Below are 24,371 nucleotides of genomic sequence, written 5' to 3' on the forward strand. Positions count from 1 at the left end.
ACCCCACAGCAACTGAAATAAGCCTTATCTTATGACACGGTCAGCCACAACTCACTGAAGAAGGTCCTTAGGGACAAGAAGCAGCATGCATACAGCACACGGTGCCTTCTTAGTTTACTGTTCCCAGTAAAGAAGATAGAAATAGCCTGCACAAAACTACATAGTCCACTGACAGAAGACAGAGTACAGATATGCTGACAGGGTAGAAACCCAGAGTTTCCAAAGTTAATTCGTTTTTAGATTACCATAATTCATGTAAGTTATTCTTAGAAGCTACAATAGCATGTGTATTTCTAGATCTCTGCTCTAACATATACCGGCATTTTTCCTTTACAGAACTGCCTTAATTTTGAAGCTCTGATATTCAGAAACAATCTGACTACTAGTTTTTGAACACGAATTGCTCAATACCTGCATTTAAGTCAGATCTGGTTGCATTACAGATTGTTATATTTATTTCAAACAATATAAATATTGTAACGTAAGAACTAATACAGTGTGAAAAGAACAGTTTCTGCTACATTGAGTGTAAATCCAAAAAGGACATACATATTTGCACACAGCTTAAAAAGAAATACAGAAAAATTAGTTTACTTTAAAACACCAGTAGTAAGATATTGCAAATAATTAAAATGCTAAACATAAAAGGCAAAACAAAACAAACAGAAAACAAAAGGATCTCTCCAGAAAATATCATTTTAGCTTGGTGTGGTAGTACACACCTTTAATCCCAACACCCAGTGGCAGAGGCCCAAAGCCAACCTGGTCTACACAGAGAGTTCCAGCCAGCAACAGCTACCCAGTGAGACCCTGACTCAAAAAGAAAAAGAAAGAGAAGACTAACTTGCTGGCAAGCTATATTCTTCTTCTTTGTTTTCGTGGGTGACTTGTATACATATCTTCCGCTGGAGTCTTTGGCACAGATGAAATCACCTGGTTTAAGAAGAAGAAAAACCACTCAGCAGTAGACAGCAACAGATAGTAAAAACTGGACAGAAATAAGTAAATGTAGACTAAAAGAACAATACACAGGAACAACCAAATAAGGACTTATTTCCTTACAAAAGTAAGAGCAACAAACTAAGAGCGGGAGGGACGGGAGAAAGGTGGGGAGAAGTGTAAACACACCAAAACAAACTAATCAATCAACCAAAAACAAAAAACCAGGAAGGTTTTAACAGATTCCAGTGAAATTCAGAAAATCATTTGGGAATTCTTTGAAAACATATTTCAAAAACCTGGAAAGTCCAAAGAAATGGATAAATTCCTAGGCAATCTATTGATGGACCAGCCCGAGCCTTCTTAAGATGAGAAACTACCTTGTAACACAGTCAAAAAAGTTCATTCCTGTTTTCTATAAAACTTGTATTTGACCATGTCTTCACCCATATTCTGGAATTTGACATGTTCCAGACCTTATTCCTTGACCTCTATCTTGTGAGATGTTTTGCTCAACAATTTTGAGATGTTCTGCCAAATTCCTACATAACCAAAATTCCTGTGGAAACCCTCGAACCTTGACAACCCCCTCGCCTTGCAGATCTTGAACTATATGAATTCTACTCTCTATTATGTTCAATGCTATTTTCGGTATGAATCTCACTCAATTATATTCAACGCTATTTTCTCAACCCTGCTTTAGGAAGACAGCCCTGTCTGACAGAAAACAAAGCTTGCTTAATTCAACTAAAAGAATTTGGGTAATGATCTTTACTCTCATTTGGTGGGATTACTATTATGATCTTTTAAAATTAACTCAAGAAGATTAAAGTATCAATAAAAGTCCCTAGAAAAGTAATGTCCAAGACCAATGAATTCACTTCTGAATTCTACTAACCCTTAAAGAGGAACTAACACCAATGCTTTTCTAACCAGTTAAAATAGCAGAACATTATTATCTAACGCATTCTAAGAAGCCAGCATCAGCCTGATAACAAGTCATACAGGAACCAACAAACAAGAAAACTATAGCCCAATTCCTCTGATCAACATAAAAGTAAAAAGTTTTCAATAAAATTATTGCAAATTGACAGGGGCAGGAGAGATGGCTGAGTGGTTTATAGCACTGCCTGCTCTTCCAGAGGTCCTGAGTTCAATTCCCAGCCAACCACAAGGTTGGCTCACAACCATCTGTAAAGAGATCCGGTGCCTTCTTCTGGCCTGCGGGCATACATGCAGACAGAACATTGTATACATAATAAATAAATAAATGAATGAATAAATAAATAAATAGATTATTGCAAATTGAAGAACACATGAAGATCACGTAACCACAACAAAGCTAGTTTCACTCCTAGGATTTCCAGGAAGGCCCCCACCTAGGAAACACAGCACATAGAATCAAGAACAGAAATTACGTGTTTATCTCAGTACATATTAGAGGAAGACACAGAATTTCTTTAATATCAGAAATGAAGACAAGGGTGTCCATTTCTTTCCATCTTATTCAATTTAATATTGTGAGTCTAAGTCAGAGCAAAAAGACAAAAATAAACAGAAAAGAAAATGTCAGATTATTTCTATTTGTAGACTACACAACCTTATACTTAGAAGACTCTACAACTTTATACTTAAAATATTCTAAAGTCGCTCTCTTGCTTCCTGCTCTGCTTCCAGCGACTAGACTCCCTTCCTGATTGCACAGAGGGCTGTTGTCTGGGACAGTGATCTGTAAGTTTTTCCCCTTTAAATAAATAACCATTCTATTAATCATAAAAAAAAAAATTCTAAAGTCTCATCTAGAAAACTCTTAACTATGATAAGCAGTTTCATCAAAATACACAAAAATCAATAAAAGTAGCTTTTCTATAAAGCAATGAACTTGCTTTAAGAGAAAAAAAAATCCCATTAACAATAACAACAACAAAACCTAATGGCTGGGAAGACAGCTCAGGTGAAAGGTCCTTGCCATGCAGATCTTCAGCCCCAGGTCAAAAGGCTGGATGCAGTAGTGTACACCTACAGCATCGCTCTGGGGAGACAGACAGTAGGCTGTGCAGCAGCCAGCCTAGCCAAACCAGTGAGCTCCAGGTTAAGTGAGAGATTCTCTCTCAAAAACAGAGGTAGAAAGTGACAGAGGAAGCCATGTGCACACATACATGAACATGTACATACACATACACCACACACTTAAAACAAACCCAGGACATTTAGTCAGGTCAAAGATCTCTAGTCAAAACCGTAATATAGTGAGAAAAGACACTGAAAAAAGACACCAGGAAATTGCAAGACCTCTCATGTTCATGGACTGGCAGAATTAATTTTAAAATCTATAATTATTATTCTGCTCCATCCCACCCACACCCCAGTGTGCAGCTTGTGGGAGTGGATGCTAGAACACAGGTGGTCAGACTTGGCAGCAAGTCCTCGACCCACTGAGCCAGCTCACTAGCCCCTGGCAAAATTTTTTTTTCTTGCTTTTGTTTGTTTGTTTTTTGAGACAGGGTTTCTCTGTGTAGCCTTGGCTGTCCTAGAACTTGCTTTGTAGACTAGGCTAGCCTTGAACTCACAGAGATCCACCTGCCCGTGTTCAGAGTGCTGGGACTAAAGGCATTTGCCACCAGTGCTCAGCAGAATTAATTTTTAAAACCACATTTATCCATTTGTGTATGAGGGAATGCATATGTGTATGAAAGTCAGAGGAAAACTTGTAGGAACTGGTTCTCTTCCTACCACGTGAGTTCTGGGGATTGACTCAGGCTTGTGGAAAGTACCTTGGCCCACTGAACCCTCTCACTGGCCCTGGCAGAACTAACGTTGTGAGAGTTGCTATTATTCCCCAAAGTGACCTGTAGAATAAACACAATCCTTATCAAAATATCAAAGACACCCTTCCAAAAACAGGAAAAAAAATTGTCCTAAAATTCACATGGAGGTACGAAAGACTCCTGAAAAGCTAAAGAATCTTAAGTAGTGAGAGCAAGGCTAGACAAGGAACGACATCTTATCTCAGATTACTGAGGCATGGTGACAGAAGCAGCGCAGGGCTGGATAAAGACAAGAATAAAGAACAGTGGAACGGAAGAGAGGACCCAGAAATGAACCTATACAACCACAACCACAGACTTTTTGACAAAGGTATCAAAAACACAGGGGGGGAAACAGCATCTTCAACAAAGGGGGCTAAAAAACTGGATTTCCACAGAAAATTAACATTGGATCTGTACCCCTTACTGCGCACGCACACACACACACACACACACACACACACACACACACACACACACCGGAAGATGGATTAAGGACCTTAAGTAACAAACTCCGAGGCAGACAGATGAACTCCAAACAGACAGATTGCATGGAACTGAAGGGCACAGAGATAGACTGCGGAATGGGGATCTCGGCTAACTAAACAAGTAAGGAGTTAATAATGAGAATCTCTAAGAACTGTAAAAGTTATAAAATAAAAAAACCCAAGTCATCCAGTCAATAAATAGGCTAATGAGTTGAACAGATTTCAAAAGAAATACATATGGCCAAAAAATATTTGAAAGTGTTCAACATCATTAGCCATCAGGGAAATGCAAATGAACATATCCCGTATCTCTAAACAAATGCAAATGAAAACTACATTGGGATTTCTTCAGACAGAACAGCTACAATGAAGAAAACAAACAGGATACAGACAGATACTCTGGTTTTACTGGGTTGTTTTTGTTTTTGCTGTTGTCTCACTGTGTAACTTCTTGGGCTGGGCTGGCCTGGTCTGGCAGGCACTATGTAGACTAGAGGTCTATCTACTTCTGCCTGCTGAGTCTGCACCATCAAATTTTGAAGCATTTGTAATAACAGATAAATTTAAAGACAGGACTGTTCAGTGTGAGAGATGAAAAAAATTGGAAAAACTATCATAAAAATGGTACAATCTTCAACTCCCAGGAGGGCCGGGGGAGGGATGAACACTAAATACATTGTTATTATTCCATTACCCAAAGTTACTATTAATAGTAGGTCAAAAGCACTATTAAGAACATCTTGATTTGAAATGGAAGAATACTAGAAACTGTGGTAAAGTCTTTCTTTTTGTTGTTCTTTTATTTCCATGTATGAGATGTAGACTTTGCACTTTAAAAAGCGGTCAGCCCTGACTGAGACAGCTGTCACCTGTGTCTATGCCGCAGTTCAGTGCGCCCGGGGATATACTGTGCTGACACACACTGACACAATTTGGTAGTTAAACATAAAATCCATGTTCATACACTTACTATCTGAAGCAAGTCCTCATCCTTTACCAAATAATAACCATTAGGTGAAAACAAAACTCTGTAAAAGAAATGAGGTCACCTTAGCCTCTTAGTCACATTGCCAAACGGGAGAGCAACTGTGCGAACAGGACTATGTATCCAGGAGTTAGCCGTGAGAACATGCCGCGTCCCTCCATGTACGGTTTCTACAAGGCCTAGCTCCACTCCACAAAAGGAGAGCTTTCATAAGCTACTTCATATGTTCACTTTCTATGTAAATAACGGGAAAAGACAATCTGATTTCCAACGAGTTCAGCTCCTTGAGGTTCATACATAAAGTGTCAAGTGTAGGGCAACTGACGACTCGGTTTTTAGAAATCTCAGCTTGTGGGCTGTGGATGCAGTAGGGATGGGGCTCCAAAAATTAATTAACTAATTAATTAATCAAAATAATTCCTTCTCTTATGGATATCTACCATAAAAACATTTTGACTTTGATGTTATCTGCAGTAACTTTGAATTTAAGAGAACTAACTGATTATAACTGTTAATTTTAGCTTCTGCTATACTACCTAGGGAACTTTAAAAGGGAAGGAGAGACAACATCTGGAATCTACTATCACAGTCTGATTGACTGGAACACTGACATAAAATATATCTGTTTGTTGTTAAGTCAAGAATTACTGCCAAATAAAATAAATATTAATCATGTCATTTTGGAAAATAAAGGTGGGAAAATACATCAAAATCAAAAAGTAAGACAAATAATTTTAGTTCCTCCAAATAATTTCCTATAAAGTTGTTTGTCCTCAACTAAGTTATCTCAATATAAGAGAAAATATAAGGAAATATAAAAATATAAAAAATGTATAAGAAGCTTTCTCACTCCCTGGCTATCTTGGCGGCTGGTCTTGGTTGGGGGCCGTCCCGCACCTAAGGCAGGAAGATGGTGGCAGCAAAGAAGACGAAAAAGTCTCTGGAGTCGATCAACTCTCGGCTCCAGCTTGTTATGAAAAGTGGGAAGTACGTGCTGGGATACAAACAGACTCTGAAGATGATCAGACAGGGCAAAGCGAAATTGGTGATCCTCGCCAACAACTGCCCCGCCTTGAGGAAATCTGAAATAGAATACTATGCCATGTTGGCTAAAACTGGTGTCCATCACTACAGTGGCAATAACATTGAGTTGGGCACAGCGTGTGGAAAATACTACAGAGTATGCACACTGGCCATCATTGACCCAGGTGATTCTGACATTATTAGAAGCATGCCAGAACAGATTGGTGAAAAGTAGAAAGTTTTCCTTTAATAAAACTTTACCAGAGCTCCTTTAAAAAAATAAATGTATAAGAAAAAAAACTCACCTCTTTAAGTTTACTCCGAATTAAGTTTGCCGTGGTGTTCAAGGAGTCATCCTGCAGATCCACTGTGGGAAGACCTGGTAACTTAGGTCCAATCACAACCTCGTTACTGCTTGTATTTGTTTCAGAAAAAGTTCCGAGTTCACGATCACAGTCTCTCCTTCTTTTCCTTTCCTGCAGCTGTGTTGTCCTAGGCATAAATCTGCCGACTGACTCTGAGGTAGTAACAGCCTCTTGCACACTAGAGCAAGGTAGTGCACTTTTGTAAGTACTCGTCTGTAGTTCTGGGGAAAAGGCACTGTAGTTACAGTGCTCTGACAGTTCACCATGGTTCCTGCTGCCACTACAGGAGTTTGATGCTCCGTCCACGTGGTCCCCAGGTAAACAAGTGGTTTGGGAGGTAAAATAGCACAAAGGCAATTCACAAGAATAAGGAAGACAAGGACTTGAATTCTCAGGAGAAGTGTTCAAAGCAGCTGTAGAAAATCCGGGTATATGTGAATGAAAATCTTGTCTAGGATTTTTTGTTCCTTTTTGCTCTGGAACCAGTTTCTTCTTTGTCAAGTAATAATCTTCAAAGTTATAGTTTTAAAAGTTGACAGAACAGTAAACAAATGGTTCATTAATTATTTTAGTCATTCAGAATCTTGTAATTCTATAAACAACTTGATGTTAACAAGCTCTGCTCCCAATATTACACTTCCAGAACAGGGAATACATGATAAGATTTAAAGGCCTTTGAAAGGATACAAAGGGGGTAGCATGCCAAGCTTCCCTTGTCCTTGCTTTCCCTACTCATCTACTACATTTTCTCATTCATCTATCTAGACTGTCTCACTGTTCCTCTCGAGTCTCCTTGTCTCCCTACTTAAAAGATAATAAAATCTGTTCTTTTACATTTTCCACTACCTGTAATCTTAGAGTTTCCCATGCCATTGCATAGAAAGCTTGTACAGTTTCAGAATATTCTACTATATAGATAAACCATGTTTAGTTCCTACTTGTGATAGGAACAACTGAGCTGGGCACGAAGCCATCTGAACTTTCCCATGATGAAGAGCACTTCTGAGCAGCCGACAAATCAAAACTGCTTACACTGCCTTCATGTCAGACACTGGGTGCATTGGCACGGGACACAGCACTGTCTTGGTCCCTCTCACTGAAACCTCGGCACATTGGTTACCCTCTAGGACTTATAGCTCCTTAAACACAATGAATGACAATTTCATTCTCTAGGTGTTTAAACATATAGCCTGGCTTGCCCTGCCATCCTTTTCACTCCCCTTCTGGATAGCACTTACTAAAATTCAAACACCTCTCACATCCTGTAAGAAATAAATAGTTCATGAACCAACTTCTCTCCCTTTCTAGTCAAGACTGTACAGAACCCTGTGGTTAAAGACACCAAAGACCATGACTGAGCAGAAACTCCACAATGACACACATCCCTAGCAATGCCTGATATACAGAAGCTGTTAAAAAAAAAAAAAAAAAAAAAAACAGAGTTTCTGTACCTTTGCTTTTAGTAGCTCTTGCAATATAAGTCTTTCTTTCTTCTAACTTTTGTCTAGTTTCTTCAACTGTCTCAAATTCTGGAGCATAGCACACATGAAGTAACCCACCAAAGAAACTCTGTTCATCCATCTTTTTCTTAGCTATCCTAAAAAGAAATACATAATTTAAAGAGTATTCAAAAGGAAAATACATAACTTACGTAGCTTAAAAAAACATTGCTTTTACTATTTTTATTTATGCCCTATTCGTAGGTGTATGTCTCTGCATGTGGGTATGTGCACCCGAGTACAGTTGCCCAAGAAGGCCAGGGGTGATAAAACCCCTGGACCTGGAGTTACAGACAGTTGTGAACCACCTGACATGGGTGCTGGCAACCGAACTCCAAACCTGCGTCCTCTATAACAGCAATAAGTGCTCTTAGTTTCTGTGTCTTCTCCAGTCCCTAGATGCATTTTTTTTTTTTTTTGAGACTGGGTTTCACTATGTAGGTTTGGCTGTCCTGAATTTACTGTGTAAATCAGGCTGACCTTGAACTCACAGAGATCTGCCTGCCTCTGTCTACCAAGTACTGGGATTAAAGGTATGCACTACCATACCTAGAAAGTTATTATTATTATTGTTATTATTTATATTTATTTTACTATTTTTAATGTGTAAGTGTGTGCAGAGGCTCTGGCTTGGAGCTAGAGTTTACAGACATGACCTGGTTGCTAAGAATAGAACTCAGGTCCTATAGAGCAGCAGTACATGCTCTTAATTGCTGAGTCATACACCCAGTCATGGCTTTTTAATCTAAATTTACCTAAGATAAAAGTTTAACAGGAATTCCATAGATTTAAGTGTCTGTGTGTGGCGAGGGTTGGGGGGGGGGGGGAAAATGCTTTGTTTCTAGATGACCACACTGACCTGGAAAGTACTCCTAATAAAAAGATTTATCAGCCGGGCTGTGGTGGTGCATGCCTTTAATCCCAGCACTCTGGAGGCAGAGGCAGGTGGATCTCTCTGAGTTCAAGGTTAGCCTGGTCTACAATAGCTACACACAGAAATTGTATTAATTAAATCACTGCCTAGCCCATTATATATATCTAGCCTCTTCTTGGCTAACTCTCACATCTTGATTCAACCCATTTCTAATAATCTGTGTTCACCACGAGGTTGTGGCTTACCGGGAAAGATTCAGCATGTCTGACCTGGCAGCTTCACGGCGGGCGGCTCTCTCACTCTGCCTTCTTTCTCCCAGCATTCAGATCTGTCTACTCTGCCCACCTAAGGACTGCCCTATCAAAAGGCCAAGGCAGCTTCTTTATTCAACCAATGAAATCAACACAAATATAGAAGGACCTCCTACACCATATTAACAACTCAATGCAAAATTAAGAACTGTGTTCCTTCTGGGGTGGGAGAGATAGCTAAGGGGTTAGTTAAGAACACTGGCTGCTAGTCCAGAGGACTCAGGTTCAATTCCCAACGTGGCAACTCACAATAACTCGAGTTGCAGGGATCTGATGCCCTCTTCTGCTCCACAGGGTCCTGCATGGATATGGGTGTATAAGCTCACACTACCACACCACATACACATAAAAACAAAAGAGAAATAACTAATTAAAAAAGGATTTTATTCATTCAAGAAATACTAAACATCTATGCTGAACCAAGTAACTCAGTGCTTCTGAATCTACAGATAATTATTAATACTTGTGCTATAAATGCTTCACTTAAATTGTTATAACCATCTTATGATGAAACCAAGGCACCAGGAAATTGGTAACTGGATCATGTTTATACATTCATTTACAAAACCAGGGTTCAATTGGGATAGCTAACTCCAGAGTCAACTCAGTTCTGTGGAGATAAAAAACGCACTACTCCATATGGTTTCCTAACCACGAGGAGCTGGCCAACTGGTGCAAAAGATACACAGTCTTTGAAGTCAAGTGCTTTTGTGGTGGACTATGAGTAGCACGCAAAGAAAGAGTTGCTTTGATGCCAAGAGCACTCGCTGGTCTAGTAGAAGAGCAGATTAAAATCCCAAGACCCATACTGGGTGACTCACAACTACTAATGACTCCAGCTCCAGGAAATGTGAAGTCTTTTTCTACTACAAAAATATATGAACGGCAAAAGTCAGGGAAAGATATGTTTTAAATCAGGTTAGTGATTCAAAAGAAAAAAATGGCTAAGGTGAACTAGAGAGAGTGCACCGTGGGGACAACACTTGCTTAAGCTTGGGTGTCTAGGTTCAGATCCCTGACAGCCACGTAAAGCTGGGCACTGCTGCAAACCTACAATCCTGGTGCTGGTGAGGGAGAGAGAGGAGATACCAACAAATCTAGTTGATGAGCTTCAGATTCAGTAAGAGACCCTGTCTCAAAAAAATAAGATAGAGCCTATGACTTTAAATCTGGTAGAAGGATAGCTGGAGTCAGGAGGAAGCTTGGAGTTCAAGGTCAGCCCGGTCTACATAGCCAGTTCTAGGCTAGCCAGGGCTACATAGAAAAAACTTGTCTCAACAAATAAATAAATAAAGGTGGGGAACAAATGAAGAAGGCACTTGGCATTGGCTTCTAGCCTACACACACACACTCTTCCCCCACAAAAGGGTGAACACTGAAATAAAGCATTGTTGACTTCAATCTTATTGGAACACAAGGTTTATGTCATTAATGTATTAAAAAGAAGTTGATTGATATAGAACCATAACAATAAGAATTGCCATTGCTAATATTTACTCTTAATAGGAGGTACCAGTCTAATGCCTTTACATAAGTTATTTCATTTCCTTCACCCTCAGGGACCCTCAAAAAGCAGACCTCTTTGCCATGTTGATTTTAAGAAGAGGAAAAATTTGCTTAGCAGTATTAAAAACAAAACCAAACAAACAAAAAAAAAAAACCAACAACAACAAAAACGTCCAAAGTAATGAAGACATAGGACTGGAAATTCACTGCAGATAATTCTGAATCTACCATACTACAGGTTCAAAAACAGTTATGCACAGATATGAGAGGATGGAAAGAAAAGCACAATTATAAGAGGAAAGAGATAGTATCTTTTTAAAGTCAGCCTTTTAAAAATTTGGAGGAAGAGCCAGGGCTGTAAGTGACTGTTGGGCTGTTTGACTAGCGCATGTGAAGCCTGGAAAGGTAAAACACAAACAGGGAGCTGGCAGGTGGTGGTGCACACCTTTAATCCCAGCACGGGTGAGGCAGAGGCCAGCCTGGTCTACAGAATTAGTTTCTGGACAGCCAGGGCCACACAGAGAGACTCTGTCTTGAACTCCCCCTAAAACAAACAAACAAACAGGAAGATGGTGGGTGATAAGTGTTTGTGTGATTTGGGTATGTTTCGGAAAACCCTGGGGCCAAAAAGACAGCAACAGTAATACAAGGCATGGGCACTGCTTAACTTGTACATACCTTGCACTTTGTAATTTCACAAATTTAATGAGATAAACTTCTGTAAAATCTTCCGCTGGGTATTCATCTAGAGCGTTATACTGTTCAATCGCACCATACAGAGCAAATCGTTCAACTAATTCCTTCATGGCCCCCACTGCAGGCACGCCTTGTATTAATAAGTACTGAGATTCCAAGTTGATTGTATATACCTTAAAAAAAAAAAAGTCTCGTTAAATGCACCCCACAGACAAACCTCTGGCAAATCTGTCCCCGACTTTTTTTTTTTTAAATGGAACTTTTTCTGCCCAATCCAGTCTGTAAAACATATACACAAAACTGTCACTCTTCTGGACTAAGCATAACACACACCACATTAGGGTATCTGACTATACTATTTAATAGACTTTTTTCCAGAAGCTGACTCCAGAAAAGATAATGGAAAAGTCACTGAACTCACTCCGTGCTCGTCCTGTGAGAAGGACGCTATTGTAAACACGTAGAATACAAAACTAAAAATCGTGTTTTCGTGGAGTAACGGTCTAGTAAGTAGCTGACCGACAATAGTGATAACATTTGGGTCCTCGTGCCGCCTCGACTCAGAGAGGAGGCTCAGGCAGCATCCCTGTTACGCTTTCTGGAGGCTGGCCATGCCCAGGAAAGCTAGGAAACCGAAGTGACTCTACCTTGACCGCACGAGGGCGTCGGCTCTCCCGGTATTTGGCCCGCGAATCGCACACGGCCGTCTGGACGTGGTGGTCGAACACGCAACCCGGCTTGCCGTCACTGAACGCCATCTCGCCGGCCGCAGTCCTGGGCGCCAGAACAACATCCGCCGGATGCGCTCCTCTGTGTCCAATAAGAGAGCAGAATGGGCCGAGCGTGCTTAGATCGGCTGGACCGTCGTCTCCTGAGAGCGAGAATTCGGTCTGCAGTGTGCCGCCCCCTAGAGGCTCGGAGGAGGGAGGGGCCGATCGATGTTCTCGGGCTCCGCCGCCCGGGCCTTCCGGGGAAGGGGGCGGACTCTGCCTGGGGTGGGCTGGGGGAGCTGCGCCGGGACGATGTGGAGCAGCGAGCGTTTGGCGGGTGCGGGGTCTGGCGGGGCGGTCGTGACGGTGGCCTTCACGAACGCTCGGGACTGCTTCCTCCATCTGCCGCGGCGCCTCGTGGCCCAGCTGTACCTGCTGCAGGTAACGCGCTCGTGTGGGATCGGCTGACACCTTCCCCGTCGCTCGAGCCCCGCAGCGGGCACGGCGTGAGGTGCCAGCACCACCCGCACCGCGGCTAGGATTTCCTAGTCCGCCTCTTTAGCTGGGTCCAGTTCTAACTCTAGGTTGAAAAGCTCTAGAGAGCTTTTCCATGGTTATTAGAGTATTGTCCTGCCAGCGAGTTGCCAGTACTGCCACAGAGGCCTGGAGTGGCAGACTTGATTTGTAGATTACGAGGTTGCCAATTTATGCAGAAGGTTAATAAGGTGACAGCTTATTATTAGGAGGGCTTCGAACACTACACTGCAAGGGTGTGCAGGGAAGGGAAGAGAAGGCGATGGAATTGTTCCTACCTCACACCTTCACGTGGTAACCAGGATCCAAGTGGATCTCCCCAAACTATCACTGTCTGGATGCTGTCATTATGGTGTTTCAACGTTATAACCATCTGAGGAAATACAGCATCCAGGTTTTTTTTTTTGTTTGTTTGTTTGTTTTTTTAACAAAGAGTGAGTGCAGATAGGTTCTCTGGTTTGAGTGTGTTCATGGGGACGAAAATTAGAATATTTGTACTCTCTTAAAATCCTAGATGCATGATACCGGACTACTAGATCATAAAAGAACTATCCAACAGTTGAAATGACTTCAATTAGCCCACCTTTCTTTCCTCTTGAGCTACTTCTATCTTGCTTTTAAAACCCACCTATGAAAACATACCAATTTCATCAGAATCATTCTTGTTGTTAATTAGTTTGTCTTCACCAAATAGACAGTTTTTAACTGTCTGATGTGTTTGCTTTGTGGGGGAAGGAAATCAATCACACAAGCTCCAGCTTGTCTCATTACCCTTTGTCTTTTTTAATTTTTTTTTTTTTTTGAGACAGAGTTTCTCTGTGTAACAGCCCTTGGCTGTCCTGGAACTCACTCTGTAGATCAGGTTGCCCTCAAACTCATAGAGATCCACCTGCCTCTGCCTACCTAGTGCTGGGATTAAAGACATGAGCCACCACCACCTGACTAGTAACTACATTTTGGCCAAAAAAAATGATTGAGATGTCTTTCTTGTTTGCTCAGGTTGTTTTTTTTTTTTTTTTTTTTCCTTTTTCTCCCTTGGAGGGCAGGGGCTTCGTCGATGTTTTGGATATTTTAGAATTCATATTTCCTCCTGCAGTGTCACTGGTTTTAAAGGTTTCCTATGAAATCAGGGGACTGAGTTGCTGAGCTTATGAAACCCCATAACAAAAGTCCTTGACCTCTGCCCTTATAACCTACATAATGACCTAGGACTTTTGACTCCAAACTGGTGCTTTATTTTCCTTTATCAAATTGTGTTTAGTTGAATGATCTCTGTCAGCAAAAACAGTTGGATCATTGTTTGGAAATTGTGAGAAAATGATGCAATATGCAACTAAAGGTTACACAGTGACTTTCTCCGAGACAGGGTTTCTCTGGTCGTTCTTACTGTCCTGGAGCTTGTTCTGTAGACCAGACTAGCCGGGCCTTGAACTCAAAGATCTGCCCGCCTCCAGAGTGCACCCTGAGGACTGGCTATCAGTGACTTTCTTGTGTATACAAGTTTATTAAAGAGCATTTGAGTGCCATCTTGCCTCAGAAGGGACTCTAGTATTCTTTGCAATTGGTATTGTTAAAAGAAAGATAAAGTACTGAAATTTAGTGTAAATGAGAGTTTGATGTTTGCCTTTTTTCCCAAGACAGGGTTTCTCTGTAGCTTTAGAGCGTGTCCTGGAACTAGCTCTTGGAGACCAGGCTGGCCTCGAACTCACAGAGATCTGCCTGCCTCTGCCTCCCGAGTGCTGGGATTAAAGGCCTGTGCCACCACAGCCCGGCTGGTGTTTGCCATTTTAAGGTTTGGATTTATTTTGACTTAGAGAAATGAACTTAATAACATTAAGCTTCCTGAGATAGCAAGTCTTCAGCCTGCTGGCTTTTTACTAAGGAGGGTGAGTATGTGGAAATGCTTGCGATGCAGTAGTGAAAGGGTAAAGCCTGTAAATCTTGCCCATGATATACAAACGCATGAATCACTGACTGAAAAGCGTTAGCAGAGCACACAAAATTGTTCATAGTGTTGTGTTTTTGTGAAAGGAATTTCTTTCCTTCCAAGTGCACATATTTCTCACAATTCCTCGAACGAGTGTAATTTTTTTTTCAGAGTCAGAATCTCACTGTGTAACCCAATTTGACCTTGAATCACAACCCTTCTGCCTCAGCCTCCCGGTTGCTAGAGTCACAGATGTGCAGTGCCAGCCCTGGAAGTACACTTCTGTAGCCATGGAGGACACTGGTCTTTAATTCTCAGCCACAAGCTTACATATTACATTATTTTCATGTTTTGTTATTCTAATATATTTTTAATTTTAAGGATTTATTTTTAATTGTGTGTATATCTGTCTGTCACATGTGAGGATATTTGTGGAGGCCGGGAGAGCACAGAGCTGGATCCACATAGGCAGAAGTACCACAACGCTCTTAACCAATGAGCCATCTCTCCAGCCCGTTTAAAATGATATGTTCTTATAGTTTTATGACCTTTATTTATTTGTTTGTTTGTTTAGCTTTTCTTTTTGAGAATGACTGTCTCTTACTGTGTAGTCTTGGCTGGCCTGGAGCTCGCTATGCAGACTAGGCTGGCCTCGAACTCATAGAGTCAGCCTGCTTCTGCCTCCCGTGTGCTGGGATTAAAGGCATGTACTAACATGCCCAGGCAGTTCTATCAACTTTAAAAGTCATTTAAAAAGTACATAATAAAACATTTCAGGAAGGAAGTACAAGAGACAACTAACAGTAATTCCCTCTAGGAACACAGACCTGTGTTCACTTTTTACCTTTTTAATTTTTGTACTTTTATTTTGTGTGTTTATTACTTTTTAAATAAATTCATTGATCAGTAAGATATTAAATATCGCAGCTGGTTGGTGTTTCATAACTCTAAATTGTGTTGTTATATATATATTTTTTTCTTTTTTCTTTTTCTTTTTTTTTTTTGGATTTTCGAGACAGGGTTTCTCTGTAACTCTTTGGTTCCTGTCCTGGAACTAGCTCTTGTAGACCAGGCTGGCCTCGAACTCACAGAGATCCTCCTGCCTCTGCCTCCCGAGTGCTGGGATTAAAGGCGTGCACCACCACCGTTCGGCTTGTTATATATTTTAAAATTTTTATTTTATTATGTGTATGAGCATTTTGCCTGAATGTATGTTATTTTCTTTTTAAATTACTAATTTAAACACATACATACTGAAAATCTGTGTAAGTTATCAGCTCCCTGTGGTATTTTGAACTCTGAATCGCTTAAATTAGGCCATTGAGACTATTAGACTCTCGGCTTTGAGCCCAGCATCACCGCTAGTGGATGTTCCAGATGGTCATAGGTTTTTTTTTCTTCCATGATAAATGTGAATAAAGAGTAGTTGTCTGTCTACAGCACTGTTTTTGGTTGCTTGTCAGAATCTGGGGAGAGTATCATAAGAACTAACCCCTTTTTCTTTCCTATTGTTTGGATAAATAGAATCAAGCTATAGAAGTAACCTGGGATCACCGGCCCACCTACCTGAGCTGGGTGGAAGGCAGACATTTCAGTGATCACAGTGAAAATGTGGCTGAAATTAGTAGACAAGTCGGTCAGAAACTTGGACTCTGCAGTGGGGATCAGGTGAGCACAGCTGGCAGCTGTGTCCTCCCTTTAATGTGGCGTCCTAACTCTCAGACACCGAGGGTGTGCGGATTCATGTGCCATGATAAGCAGGCTGGGATGCTCAGGCTAACTAACTGTATTTTGTTCCTCTTACCTTGAACGTGCCTCTTGCTTGGCTCTGTGTTCTAACTGCTCATTTCCCAGTCTGTTTTTGTAAAATTGTTTTCCTTTTTTGAGTTATTGGTTTTTCTTCCTGCTTTAGAACTTCATTTTTGTTTTGGTCACAATTTTATTATTTATTTTGTGTGTACATGTGTGTGGTGGGATGGGGGTTAAGGGTGGTAGGCCGGGGAGGAGGTCAAGAGGCATGCTTGCAGAGGTCAGAGTAAAGCTTGTAGGAGTCCATTCTCCCAGTGATGCTGAAGCATGACACTGTGTAGCTGGGAATGACCTCTGAACTTGCTGATCCTCCTGAGATTATAAGTTTGTACCAAGATCCCTAACTTTTGGCCTTTCATGATCTTACTTGGTTAAAAATATCAGTTCAACAGAGAAAAGTCTTTTCCATTTCTGTCTTGCCCCTGAATGTATGTGCTTACTGTAGACCCCAAAACATAGTGATTTGTGTCTATTTTTGTTAAAGCATGTTCATCAGCTTATTCTAAGAATTTTAAATATTCAATTTAAATATTCACTTAAAATTTGATTGAAAGTAAAAATTTCATTATTCCCCCTTCTCTCAACCCAACCTCAGAATGCATGTTACTCTTTGTTGACATCCAACTGCCTTTAGGATTAAAAGAAAAAGCTAACATGTATTTCCTGTAATCTTATCTTACATACCTTCCTATGCACAGTCTTCTCTGGATGTAAGCTGGGGTTGCTTCTGTGAGCACACATGAATAATGCCAAGGTCTTTAGATGTTCACATCCTTATGGCGTGGTAGTTGCATGTCCCATCTGCATGCCGTCCTGTAAGGTCTAAGTCAGCTCTAGAGACTTAGAATACCTAATTCAGTGTCGGCGCTGTATAAATACTTGTCTTGTTTAGGAACACTGCCAAGAAAGAGGGTTTAATATAGATGCAGGGTCTTTTTCCCTATCATTTATCTGTATATCATGGGCAGGAACAGATAGAGCCTGGCTAGCCCCTAAGGCTCCAGTGTCTTGCTCTTCTGGAGCTGTTTTTGTATGTTCTTGAAATCCTCAGTAGCTTGGGTGTCAAAGATGGACGCACTGTGTCTGGAGGTGTCGTTACATTTAAGGTCTCAGTGAATGGGGCCAGTTTGCCCTCTGTTACCAGTTTCTCACGACACAATATGAGAGTGCTACACCTTTTTAAAAAACTGACTCTGAACTCATTCATGAGCATTTTATTTATGCATGCTGTTGATAATTACAATGGTCGCTCATGAGAGGCCCATAAGCCTGCAGTAGGCTTTTGTGTGTCGTAAACTTGTGCTAGAATTTTACTTTGTTTAATGGAGGGCGGCTGAGGGGTGCACATGCGTGTGGAGGTCAGGTGACGTCAGCTCTTTTCCTTAATTGCTCTCTACCTTAGTTTCTTTTTTAACTTTTAAGGATTTTTTTTTTAATTATATGTCCAAGTAATGGTATATGCGTGTGAGTGTAAGTACCCACAGAGGCCAGAAGAAAAAGTCAGTTCCCCAGGAACTAGAGTTGCAATTGACTGTGGGCCACCTGCCGTGATTGTCTGGGAGAGCAGTACCTGCTCCTAAGTGCTGAGGTCTCTCCAGCCTTCCTGCCTTATCTGTTGAAACAGGCTCTTTCACTGCACTGAGCTTGATAATTCTAGGCTGGCCGGCCGGCAAGTCTCAAGGAGCCACCTCTCTGCCTCCTCCATGCTGGGACTGTAGGAACCATTTCTCATGACTGCTTTTATGTGAGTGCTGTGAGTTCGAACTCGGGCCCTCAAGCACTTTATAGACCAAGCTGTCTCCCCAACCCTTAGAATCTTACATTTGTCACCGGAAATGCCCTTAGATGTCACTGGTGACCTGTGTGTCAGCCTGTCTTTGCCCAGGATTTCATAGCACACTCAGTAGGACAGCTCTGTGGACAGCATCAGCTTCCTATGGTGGATTCTGGTACCTTCGTTACAGCTATAAATTGCCCTGATTGTTTTTCATTTTCATTGCTTCTACATGGTGTGTGTCTGCTTTTCTACACACTCTGTTTTGCAGTAGTACTACGAAGATTCCCACAGAATAGGAGCCAAGAGCCACCTTGCTAGGTAGAGTAGTAGCTGCCTCCTGGCTACAGGGGGTACCTTGTATATTCTCAGATTCATCCCATGTGTCAAGTGCCTTTACTTGCTGAGACACCGTACCAGCCTTTTTTTTTTTTTTTCAATTAAAAATCATTTGAAAGTTTGTGTATGGGTTTTTGTTTGTTTGTTTGTTTGTTTGTTTGTTTTTTTTTTGTCTGCTTATATGACTGTGCACCATTTGGATGGCTGAAGCCTGCAGAGGTCAAAAGAGGACATTGGATCCCTTGGAACTGGAGTTACAGATGTTTTTGACCACCATGTGGACTCAAACCTGGGTTTTTTTGAGGAACAATAAGTAATCTTAGCTGCTGATCCATCTATTTAGTGTTTCTGGGTGATTTGTTTACATGTATGTCTTTTCCTGTGTGCAGGGCCATAGAGGCCAGGAGAGGGCATCAGATCTCCTTCAGATAGTTGGGAGGTACCATATAGGTGCTGGGAATTGAATCTGGGTCCTCTAGAAAAGCAACTGGTATTCTTAACCCCTGAGCCATCACTTCAGGTCCTCCTCTTCCTTTTTTGGTAGATCTGACTATATTGCCAAAGATGGCCTTGAATTGAAGATTCTCCTGCCTCAGCCTCCAGAGTAGCTAGAATTACAGGCACATGGTATCTCACCTGACTCTTACACTTCTTTCTTGGAATTATTATTTTTGCAAACATGTTGTGCTGGGTGTTCCTTTGTTCTGTTGTTCATTGTGAAAGTTTTTCCTAAAATATTGAGTATATCAAGGCCTATCTAAGAATCTTAAGCATTTAATATGTGTTATGTGAACCATGGGAGAGGGGAAAGACAGACAGAGAGGGACAGAGAGACATACAGAGACAACGAGACAGTATCTTACCAGAGAGAACTTATTTTCTAGCGATACAGAAAAATCTTACAATAGTAATCTTGCATTTCTGGTTTCTCCAGGTGTTTCTCAGGCCGTGCTCCCACGTGGTATCTTGTCAACAAGTCGAGGTGGAGCCGCTTTCTGAAGATGACTGGGAGATACTGGTAAAGAAAACCTCTGCTACCTTCTCCGCACCGGTAGATATTCTGGGTTAGTCTGAATCGTGGCGATGACTTGGTAGAAATCTAGTGTGTAATATGAGAACCACAGGTGAGACACTCGTGTAGTATTTGGGATTGATTCTAAATAAGTAGGCTTTAACTTCTTTTGACACAGAAACCAAACAACAAAAGGATAGCTGAGATGTGGATCTTCCATATGTATCCCATAGTGCCATGTATACTTTAAATATAGCAATAAACTTTAAAATGAAATGAGTGGGGACTTCCAGGTGTGGAATGGTCCAGACTCAGCCTGATTTGACCTTTTTCTCTGTTGGTCCTAGGAGCTGCATGCCATTTCTCTTGAACAGCATCTTCTAGATCAGATTCGAATAGTTTTTCCTAATGCCATTGTTCCCATCTGGGTTGACCAGCAGACTTACATATTTATCCAAATTGGTAGGTGCTATTGTAATATTTGCTGTCATTTTCCACATCAGAGTGCCAAGTCCGAAGCAGAAGTCAACAAGTACTAATGGCTCTGTTTTCTGTGCAGTTGCTCTGATGCCAGCTGCCCCGTATGGAAGGCTAGAAACTAACACCGAACTCCTCATTCGGTCAAAGACACGCCAAGCCAAAGAGAACCCATTTCCAAAAACAGGAGATGTACACGGAAAATTTCATAGTTATGGACAGGAACAAAAAGGAATATCAAAAGAATTGCAAACCAAGCAACTTCATATGAACACGGAGGGCATCACTGTGTCCAATGAAATAGACCCAGAAGTTTCCAGTGGCTCATCGTGGAAACCACACTGGTGGACTATGCTAGGAAGCATGTTTTCTTTTGGGCCGGACAGCAAGCAAGTGGCATCCTGGGGCTCACTGGAAATGAGTGCTTTCAAAACCATGCGGTCACAGGTTATTCCTGTAGACAGTGTTTTCAGAGTGTGCCAAGTTCAGCCTCCTAGTGCACATGCCACACCAGCTACCTCTGTGTTTCACAACCATTGCACCATTCACGTGTTTCCATGGGACCAAGAATATTTTGATATGGAGCCAAGTTTTACTGTGACCTATGGAAAACTAGTTAAGCTGTGCTCTCCAAAACAACAGCAAGGCAAAACAAAGCCGAGTGTCCTGTTGCCTGAAAAAGAGAAGCACCAGTCAGAGTCACCAGATCATAAACAGGTCGGCTCCGGCTCTGAGCACACCGAGGAAGCTGACGAGGCCCGTGTGTTGAAGGTAGTCTGGAATGGACTTGAGGAGTTGAAGAACGCTACAAAGTTCACCAAAGGTGTAGAGCCTCTTCACCTTGGGAAAGTCTGGGTTAGTATATGAGCCTTATAATCTGGGGAGAAACTTGTCACTTAATCTTCCTCAAGATTTGATTAGAATAATACATGTAAATTACAACCAACATAATGAGAGAGCGTCTCTATAAGTCTGTGGAGGAGCAATGTCTCCACCCCCCCCCATTTTTTTAACAGCATTTTTGTTGATTATTTGAAAATTTCATGGAATGCACCCTAATCATATTCACTTCCCAGTCCTCCCAGGTTCACCCCCCAACCCATGTGACCTCCCCAAAACAGAAAAAAAAAAAGAAAAGAAAAAAATATCAAGTCCAGTTTGTGTTACCCATATGCTCACTGGAGCATGGTCAAACTTCCAGTGAGCAGTCCTTGACGATAGCAGTCCTTCCCCGGCCTGCTGGAGCCAGCAGCTGTGAAGAGCGCCCCTTCAGCTTTCCTAGGAGACCCCTATTTTTATCTTTTAGTGCTTATTAATATCTTTTGAGATAAGGATTTTGGGGGTGCTGGAGAGTTGCTTAAGACTACTGTTGCTTTTGCAGAGGACCCAGGTTTGATTCCCAGCTCCCATGTGGCTCACAAGCATCTGTGACTCCAGTTCCAGGGCATCCCATACCCTCTGGTTCCATATACCAGGCTTGCATGCAAACTACAGACATACATACAGGCAGAACACACACATAAAAAAAATCCTGAAAGATTTGTTAAAGAACTTTTGAGATGAAATTTAAAGTGTACTGTTGAAATAAGAGCGGTGGCAGGGCTGCGTCCCCGGCACCCGGCCGCCCACATGGCTAGGTTATGCCCCGAAATAATTACACGGGGCATATTCTATTAAACACTGCCTGGCCCGGCTAGTTCTAGCTTCTTATTGGCTAGCTCTTACATATTGTTCTAACCCATTTCTAATATTCTGTGTAGCCCACAAGCTGGCTTACCAAGGAGGATCTTAACCTGCGTCTGTCTGGAGCGGGAGAATCATGGCGACTCCTTGATTCAGCTTCTTTCTCCCAGCATCCTGTTCTGTTTTCTCCGCCTACCTAAGGGTTGGCCTATCAAATGGGCCTAGGCAGTTTCTTTATTAATAAGAAATCACTCCCACATCATTTCCCCTTTTTCTGTTTAAACAAAAAAGAAAGGCTTTAACTTTAACATAGTAAAATTACATATAACAAAACAGTTATCAAGTAAGAATTACAGTTACAATATTTATATCTATTTTATCTCTTATTATAACTAAGGAAAACTATAACTATTCATTCTTCAACTCCATCGAAGACTCCAGAAGGATATAATAATACTTAAGTAAACAAGAAATCCAAAACTCTAGAAATGACAGAGACATTTCGCTGCCTGGACAGTCACCCAAAGTTCCTCTGTACCATTGGGGCATCCATCTTCAGCCTTCAGGCCCATAATATCCATCAGACATTTCCAAGAAGCAGGAAATTCCAAAAACAGTTCAGTCACTTTTTGCTGTGTCCTGCAGAATGTCTCGTAGATTCTTTCATGAATCAGGAACCCCGAAAGACCATCTCACCTTTAGGCAAGTTCAGCAGTCCTCTCTCTGCGGGTTCTCTGTGTCCAGTTTATGCAAAAGTCCAGGCAAGAGCAGTTTCTTGCCCAAATGGCTATGAAATTCCATAAGGATCCTCTTCGATGCCCATCTTCCTCACGAAGTAGATTGGTGCTGCCAGGAGCAGACATGTCTCCTTGTCATGAAAAGTCCTAAGTTATTAAAATATTTTAAATGCCATATTCTGCAGTCTTTGAGAGATATGAAGTAACTGAAATATATCTCTATATATCTAGAAAATCTAACTAACATGACCACAAGCTTTACTATCATCGATGATTATCCATTAGCAACCTATATTTCCTAATTATACATTACATTTTAAAATGAACTACACAATCACAATATCTTAATCAAGATCAAAAATACATATACATATAACAAAATTGACCTTAAAATCCATACCAATGCAAATTATTTATATCATATCCCCCTTTAAATGTAAAAGAACATTTATAAACAATATTTGGGAACATGGGCGTAGTTTTTTCTCTCCAAACTGCTTCCTGCTGAATGGGGGCGCTGTTAATCAGATCGTTTAGGGTGTAACCTGTGTGCCAGGTTCATCTCAGTTGGCAGTTGAGTGAAGTAATTTTTTGAGGGTGTTCACAGCAACCTTTCAGGAGGGCGTGGTCTATCATACCAAATCGGAATAGATGCAATCCACAGGGTCACATCCTCTGTGAAAACAAAAGAAGGACTTTTCCAAAGCATCATAACCTTAGATCCAAATTCTGAAGTCAAGATACGTTTAGAACATATGTGCAGGTTCAGCTTAGCAGCCCATATAATGAAATGTCTCTCTGTACTTAGCTCCTTCACAGTCAAAAATTTTAAAGAAAACACAATGTACATAATCCAGACTCTCTGTGAATTTTCCATTTTTACGTGGCTTATTTTTCTTTATTTCCCTTAATCTATAACTATCTGTACTTCTGTGTTGGGCGCCATCTGTTGAAATAAGAGCGGTGGCAGGGCTGCGTCCCCGGCACTCGGCCGCCCACATGGCTAGGTTATGCCCCGAAATAATTACACGGGGCATATTCTATTAAACACTGCCTGGCCCGGCTAGTTCTAGCTTCTTATTGGCTAGCTCTTACATATTGTTCTAACCCATTTCTAATATTCTGTGTAGCCCACAAGCTGGCTTACCAAGGAGGATCTTAACCTGCGTCTGTCTGGAGCGGGAGAATCATGGCGACTCCTTGATTCAGCTTCTTTCTCCCAGCATCCTGTTCTGTTTTCTCCGCCTACCTAAGGGTTGGCCTTTCAAATGGGCCTAGGCAGTTTCTTTATTAATAAGAAATCACTCCCACATCAGTGTACAATTTAATATATGCAAAAGTTGTCATTAGTGTAATGTGTGATCATTCCTATAATCTAAGTTTAGATATTTTATTAATGGGGGTGATAAATTCTACCATTTACATTTTGGATTGAGTTATACCTTGGCAGATTGTCTGTGATTAGCTTTAACTACTCCAGCTTTTCCAGTGGCTTTCAAGTTTTATACACACACAAAGACTTGTGAAATGATTGCTTACTGTTGCTACAGTCTTGATGCTTATGTCTCCCCAGAACCAATACGTCAGAGTTCTTCCCACAGGTTACAGTGTCAGGAGATGAGGTCTTCGGGAGGCCTTGAGTGTAACTGGTGTCCTTATGAGAGATTCCCACTCGGCCTCCTTCTCCCCTTCTGCCGGGGAAAACACAGCCAGAGTGTCCTCACACACTTGGCTGTGAGGAGAGCCTCACCAGCACCAGCTCTGCTGGTTCATAAAACAGTAATGCGCCTCTGTTGTTTGTAAGCGCCCAGTACATAGTATTCCCATTAAAGCAGCCGAAAGGCCAAAACAACTACCATATTACTGTGTTATGATT

The 24,371-nt window shown here is 41.4% G+C and overlaps 3 protein-coding genes across 4 annotated transcripts in view; 2 read left to right on the forward strand and 1 right to left on the reverse strand.

Annotated features, from left to right (window-relative positions):
• Positions 1-500: 500 nt before the first annotated feature.
• Rbm48 (RNA binding motif protein 48) lies at positions 501-12,301 on the reverse strand. The gene is made up of 5 exons (XM_050129962.1): positions 12,141-12,301; positions 11,476-11,666; positions 8,059-8,204; positions 6,548-7,116; positions 501-933 (listed from the first exon to the last, which is right to left on the reverse strand). Exons 1-5 carry the CDS (start codon positions 12,249-12,251, stop codon positions 856-858), a joined length of 1,095 nt encoding a protein of 364 aa, XP_049985919.1. The 5' UTR covers positions 12,252-12,301; the 3' UTR covers positions 501-855.
• On the forward strand, positions 6,107-6,492 carry LOC126493146 (60S ribosomal protein L30-like). Its single transcript, XM_050129971.1, has one exon. The coding sequence runs from the start codon at positions 6,130-6,132 to the stop codon at positions 6,475-6,477; it is 348 nt and encodes a 115-aa protein (XP_049985928.1). The 5' UTR covers positions 6,107-6,129; the 3' UTR covers positions 6,478-6,492.
• A 161-nt stretch (positions 12,302-12,462) lies between the features above and the next one.
• Positions 12,463-24,371, forward strand: part of Pex1 (peroxisomal biogenesis factor 1) — a 41,140-nt gene continuing 29,231 nt past the window's right edge. Inside the window, exons 1-5 of one of the 2 annotated variants that reach the window (XM_050129960.1) lie at positions 12,463-12,644; positions 16,189-16,332; positions 19,521-19,604; positions 19,946-20,060; positions 20,158-20,930. In XM_050129960.1, the coding sequence (XP_049985917.1) occupies positions 12,516-12,644; positions 16,189-16,332; positions 19,521-19,604; positions 19,946-20,060; positions 20,158-20,930 (1,245 nt within the window). In that variant the 5' untranslated portion in view covers positions 12,463-12,515. The remainder of the gene's footprint in view (positions 12,645-16,188; positions 16,333-19,520; positions 19,605-19,945; positions 20,061-20,157; positions 20,931-24,371) is intronic. The other variant, XM_050129961.1, reaches the window with a different exon arrangement.

This window comes from Alexandromys fortis, unplaced genomic scaffold, assembly GCF_014885135.2.
Source record: "Alexandromys fortis isolate MF-2015 unplaced genomic scaffold, M_Fortis_MF-2015_v1.1 scaffold_310, whole genome shotgun sequence".
Taxonomy (NCBI): domain Eukaryota; kingdom Metazoa; phylum Chordata; class Mammalia; order Rodentia; family Cricetidae; genus Alexandromys; species Alexandromys fortis.